The 6,865-nt window shown below is 35.8% G+C and overlaps 1 protein-coding gene across 1 annotated transcript; it reads right to left on the bottom strand.

The window, feature by feature from the left end:
* Positions 1 to 2,395: 2,395 nt before the first annotated feature.
* LOC149249263 (uncharacterized) lies at positions 2,396 to 4,674 on the bottom strand. The gene is made up of 3 exons (XM_089452498.1): positions 4,518 to 4,674; positions 3,866 to 3,995; positions 2,396 to 3,632 (listed from the first exon to the last, which is right to left on the bottom strand). The coding sequence occupies exons 1-3, from the start codon at positions 4,672 to 4,674 to the stop codon at positions 2,396 to 2,398; spliced, it is 1,524 nt and encodes a 507-aa protein (XP_089308624.1).
* Positions 4,675 to 6,865: the final 2,191 nt, after the last annotated feature.

Below are 6,865 nucleotides of genomic sequence, written 5' to 3'. Positions count from 1 at the left end.
TATATTTTAATAAAATAAGAACTCTTTTCTTGTAAAAAAATTATGACTTCTATAATTGATCTATTGCATGAGCATGCTTATTTATATTTTATTTTGAATGTCATATTATATTTATGCATATTTATTTCTTATTTCTTAGTAATTTAAATATGTAATATAATTGTAAAAATGGTCCATTACTTTTATTAAATTTAAAAAATTATATTCATGCCACGTGGCTCCCCACCCACCAACACCAATTTCCTAGGGATTTGAGATTATTCCAATTTTAATAAGTTCCTCCATGATAAGTTCCAATTTATTATTTATAACATTCATTTATATATAAGCAAATTTCCACCAACATCATTTTCTTAGGGATTTGTGATTATTCCAATTCTAACAAGTTCCTCCATAATAAGTTCCAATTTATTATTTATAACATTCATTTATATGTTAGAAAATTTTATATATAAACGATGCCTAGTATGACTAATTTCAAAAAATTGTCTATTTTACAATAAGATGTATAATTCTTTTTTTCTTAAGTTAAAATTCACCCATATCAAAACAACAATCTATAAAAATAAAAAATATAAATAACCCTATAAAAAATAATTATACAACTCTATATATGAGAATTTGTATAAAACATTAATTAATTACAAAAGACAATGTCACCCTTCATAAAGGCTTTATGATGAAACTATTTTGCTAGTATAAAACATTTTCCAAAACATAATGGAACCTAGAATTAATGACAGATGTATAAATCTGACTCCATTCCAAGCGTATCAACATTTACAAAAATATAGTGAAGACACTCATCTTCTTTTATTTTTTCAATATATAAACCTAGATATCTTCTAAATTTGATCGTATCTACATTATATGTTGGGAAATAGTTAGATGAAGATATTGTAGGCAAATTTGAAAGCTTGTGAGGTAGGATAGGGCATTAGTGTTAATTTGTGTATTTTATTTAATATAATTTTCATTAAAATTGTATATACATGAAATAGAAATCAATAGAAATTTTATTATTTTTTATACGGTAATTTTTTTTTCACCAGATTAAATAGATGTTCATAAATTCAGATAATGAGAACTATCTTAAGTCATGTGTTATTTAGGGGGATATTGGTGACTAGCCACTTTTTTCATTGATTCAATAATTTTTTTTTTTTTTGGACACTTCTTCATAATTCTTTTGATTCCAAAATGTTAAAGATCATTATGTGGTCCTAAGGAATGTTTTTTTGGAAATTCTAGGGTTTAGCAATTGCCATGGCATGACCTAGACCTAATTGAAAGTTGCAGTCCTTAGATAGTTCTTTTTAGTGAGTTACCCTGTGTTCAAGAATGAGATTCTATGCAAACAATGCACCACTAGGAAGTTTATGTGCCAACTAACCACCTTGGGTTGAAAAACTTTTTGGTGCTTTGTCTTATAGGGTTAGGATTTTGGACCTCTAGGCTTCTTTATTTAAATTGAAAGATTATTCATTTGACCACCTATAATAGATTTTGTGAATACATGTAGCTTCTATATCTCTCTTAAAAGATATACATTATTTTTCTATTTTATTTATTGATAAAAATTAGGTTTTCAATATATTACTATGCTATATATTATATATATTTTTTTATTGATGTGTTTTATTTTTTTACAACCGAGATCATTATGATTTTTCATATCAATAAAATTTAGAGTGACTAATAAAATTGATTCTATTTCCACTTTTTTAAATCCACCCTGAGTAGAAAGAACCAGTCCAATTGTTATGTGCATTTATACCCAAAAAAACAAACGGGAATAAGTTATAATGGAATAATTACAAACATAATCTAAACAACTAACCACTAGTAGTATTAGGGATAAAAAATAATGCTTCTGGATAAACACCAAACAAAGGATAAAAAGAGGTGCTGCTAGGTTGTGATTAAGCCTAATTCATAATAAAACTCAATTGCAAAGGTCAATCTTCTACTAAGGATAACATTCATGATGATACAAGTGACATAATATCCGTGGTTGTATATGGGTGATGATGTTCTTAATTTTTATCTTGCTATCTTAAATTTCACATACATGCTATCTTGCTATCTTAAATTTCAAATACATATATAGGTCCGATTGCTACGCAAAGTTATTTCCAATTACAAATCAAACCCTGGCCAGAGCAACGGTTCCATAGGTGGGGATGTAAACAGATGACGTATATTGCAGAGGCAATCGAAGGACGTAAGCTGATGACATACATTAATATTGGGAGTACGTGAAGCTGTCAGTCACTATCCTTTTCGTACAAGAAAATTAGACTCCTATCTATTTTAAAAGATCCCATTAAACATCAAAGGCAATAGCAGAGGCTAGAGCGTACGAGATGAATGCATATAGTCAATGCATCCCCAACTAATTCAATAGCACTATATCTAGGTCTGAAGCAAGAGCAGTGTCAGTACAGATACTATACAGATTGTCCTCCTCCGCCCAAGTGCTTGCTTGGCCAAAAGCTTCACCTGCACACTCAAAATCGAACGTTTCACTTCCTCCTCTTCCTAATATTGTAGGAGGTGGTGTTGCCTTCCCTTCTTTACTGGGAATTGCTGAGGAATCCCATTGATCACCTTCCCACACCCGTCTGTCCAAATTGACCTCACTGTTGCTCAAATTTAGATGATCCCGGCAATCATCCAGACCCTGAACATTAGAGTCCTGTTCAAGCCCCGTCCATGATATTGCTGCTGCGCTAAATTGGGAAGGAGAATTAAGTGGCGGGAATGACCGATGAGCTGTCATCTCATGCTGCTGGCTCGTGCAATCTTTCACAATACTAAATGCACCCTTATGAGTGTTATAAGCACCAAGATAGACATCATTAGTAAAAACTGTTGTGTTTGCATTGCCATTAGCGGTCAATGCTGTAATTCCAGAGGAGTATGCTGTCAATGAGGAATGGTCTATCATGATCTCATTTTCATTAATGATGTGGACACCATTTTCATTTTTACCTAAATCCCTGATATCAACAAGATCAGGGATGGTGATGGCGCAGCCAACAGAGTTATTGGCAGGCCCTAGTTTTTCATAAGGCGGCAGTGTTCTCTCCAAGTCTATTAATTCTTCGCATTTCGATGGTGTTGATGTCTTACAACATTGGCCTTTGCTTTGCAGACTCGGAGATGTAAGAGTTTGATGATTGGTGTGAGAACAACAATCAATCCACAGCTGAGAAGAAGAAATCTGCTTCTTGTTATTGGGGAGCCGCTCATTTGGAAACACAAGATTTTCATACTCGTGTACACTATCTTGGTTTAATTCCAATAGGTCGGGAACACCAGTCACCGTATTAAAGCTGTTATGAAGAAGTAGCGGGTACCCTTCAGGCATGGCGTGGAACGGCTGGGTAGTGTGAGTAGACTTATAAGCATCACCTAGATGAGGATGAGGATGAGCGGACACTGATTTGGTATTGAAGATACGATCGTATTTGGATGGGATGTTACTTTTATTGTCAGCATTGCCGTTGGTGTCAGTGGACGAAGAGGAGAGACTGTGTTTCAGCAGCTTCTTCTTGATGCAAGAATTCCAGTAATTCTTGATGTCATTGTCTGTGCGTCCTGGCAAATTGGGAGCAATTTGACACCACCTGCACCATTCACCAACAAAGTGTGGACAGTTAACATACAGACGAGTGGGCGGGCTCTCCGAACAACTACTACCAAAGATTTCGCAAAGTTAACAGACGGACGAGAAGTCTCTCATGTGATAGAACAATTAATGCTAAAAATATCAGAGATTTAAGTGACGAAGGGTAGGTTGTCATGTGATAGAACAATTCTCAGGAGGAGAGCGTCAGAATAGAGTAAAACAAAAACAAACCTGTTACCGAGAATGGATTGGAATTGTATGATTAATTGCTCTTCGTGTGGTGAAATTGCGCCGCGTTTAAGGCCAGGGCGCAAGTAGTTCATCCATCTCAGCCTGCAGCTCTTTCCACATCTCTGCAAACCTGCATGAGCATTTCATTGGGTTCAAATATTATAATATATCCTTGTTTCATCTTAACCCCTTCCAAACAGAAATTTATTTAACCGAAAGAAAAAAACCTAGAAATGCACATAAACGTTGTTGTGCTGTTATCGCATCAAGAAGCGCTCTACGGCCATGAATGGGCAGCTGTTTGGATCTCCACCTGCCCCCTCTGAGAAAAAAGAAAAGAAGGGCCAGACTAGAATAGATCTATACTTGAATAACAGCAATAAATCAACTAAGTAATCCATGTTACCGGAGATCTCAACAAACAGACTAATATTAACCTACAGTTAAGTGTGTCAAGAAGTTGGATCTCATATAGCATAGATCTATATGCCAACGGGGACGTTTTCGCCCGCTTGAATGTATAGCAGCTGATTTATTCTAAACGTTGATACTCGGGGTACAGGTATTAATAATTATATTAAAAGAATCTGTCGAAATGGACCTAGGTGTTACTCAGCAGACTAAGAGTGGAAGCAGATGTTTAAACATTTACCAGCCTGTTTGGCGAGGTATCTCCAGGAGCCCCGGAGGCCGTTCACCGTGATATAATTGATGAGTTTCTCATCTTCCTTGGGCGACCAGCGACCTTTCCTAAGCTGTGGGTTGGACGAAAAGGGGGTGCCTTGTCTGTGCCCTTCTATGTACCTCATTTTTAGTCAAATCCTTTTATTTGTGAGAGAGTGATGACGCTGGTGCACTCTCCTCTAGGCTTGTAATCGGCTCCTCTCATATGTTCATACATAAACACAGCGAAAGATTGAGAAGCATGCACATTAACAAAACACGTTTCAATCGTCTGTTGAGGATGGAGCCCATCATTCTCCAATTTTCAATCGGATGCACATGGGCGAACGACCAGTCATTTTTCATCACTAAACATGATTGTTGTGACTCTGAACAGATCATTATAATATTTGTGAATCTTGTTCTTCAAGCCATTTTATTCCTCGCTTCACGAGAGGAGCATGAGAGCTCTCCTACGTAATAGCCTCCCTCTGCCTTAACATGAAGGATAACAACTCGCATCTAATGCGTTCATTCCATTTGTTGAATGTCCTATCCGTAGGCTACGGTTGTGAACGATGAATCAAATGGGGTCCGCTTTTATTTCCTCCTCTCCTTAACATGGAGGATAACAACTCGCATCGAATGCGTTCATTCCCTTTGTTGAACGTCCTAGCTGTGGTTGTGAATGATGAATCAAATGGGGTCCGCTTTTACTTCCTCCTCCTCTGTTGGATCCGCGTGTGCACCTACTCCGAGATGTCAGTGCAAAAGTAGTAGTGACAGCTGCGTGAAACACAGTCAATCAAAGAAGAAAGTCAATTTTACATTCCATTAACATCTTTTTATATCTGCTCTAAGATGCCTGCAACATAAATTTTAATGATACTTATAAATATTTTTAGTATGAGTAAACACGTTACGAACTAAAAAAAAGTCTTCTAAAGTATTCATTAAAAAATAGCCATTACAGACAAAACGGTGAAAAGTAAAATTTGAAAACAGACAAAACGGTGAAAAGTAAAATTTGAAAAATATTATATTGCTAGCAATTGCGCCAAGATACCATGATGTGAAAATGAATATTGATAGGAGTGGAGGAATGGGTATTAGCAATTGCACTAAGATACCATGATGTGCAAATGAATATGGATAGGAGTGGAGGAATGGGCAAGGAAATTCTTGTTTTACAATGTAGGATCGAGATCACATTTTGGGGCAGGCAATGTCATGTTGAAGGGAACATATTTTTTGACCTTCGCATCTTTTAAATCACTATAATCCCTGTAATAGAGGGGTCGTATTGTCGAGTTCAATGGAAGGATTATTGGAAATATTCCCACCGCATGCTTTCTCATAGACCCAGATATTGTTGAAACATGCCAGTTCCAATAATACTTTCTTTTATCCCCCCTACTATGATTATTCCTTCAAGGTCTATCCCCCTTTCTATTCATACTATTGGGGGACAAAATACAACCTCATGATGTATTGCCTACCATATACAACCCCAATCTTTTCAACGCCATGGTTTTTTGCTGCCCCTGTACCACAAAATAATAAACTTCTGTGTCATAGAGCACTGAGAAAGAGGCACTTGTAGTGGTTGTAGAGGCTAAAAATTAACAGATCAAGCTCTCAAACTTCCCATTTTATGCTTATTTCAATTTGGTATAATGATCTTGTCTATAGTGATATGGTATGGAAGCGAGATTCCATTGAATTGTTCAATGCCCAATTATCATTAAGAGCTCTCATAGTAATTTATAGGGAGGGCGCTATGTCTATGGGGCTCTATCCTATTATTGGTACGATAACCCTTAAGACTTTAAAGTGAAGAGTGTACCACTATTTTTGTAATATAAATGCTAAGCTGGCCTGGAGGGCATTTAAAGGCTTTTATTCTTTAATATATAATATATCTTTGATGAGGGGGAGTTTTCTTTGCTTCAAGGAATATACTTTTACATATTGACTTACGTTAGAGTGGTGAACTTTGAAAAAGCTAGAAGAATATATGTTAGTAAACAAGGTCAGTATTTCATCACACTTATGTTGGATGGAAAGTGACGTGGGTAGCTATTAAGTTGACCAAGTGATTTTACCCTTGATTCATTTGGAAGTATGCACTTATTTTTCTATCCTTACTGATCCCTAGGTTCACTCCCATAGTCTTTATGTCAAAACCCATTTATGGTGTGTGTATCTGGGTTACCATATGGGAAAAAGATTAGGATTTAGTTTTGGGGTACACAAGAACAATGCTTTATATGTTTATCTTTATTTTCACAATTTTTATATATTAATTTTTATTTATACCATACATACTTAAATTAT

Source organism: Pinus tabuliformis, chromosome 7, assembly GCF_031772625.1.
Source record: "Pinus tabuliformis cultivar Carrire ecotype Pingquan chromosome 7, CPIR1, whole genome shotgun sequence".
In the NCBI taxonomy this organism is placed as follows: Eukaryota; Viridiplantae; Streptophyta; class Pinopsida; order Pinales; family Pinaceae; genus Pinus; species Pinus tabuliformis.
This window is presented reverse-complemented; position numbering and strand designations above follow the sequence as displayed.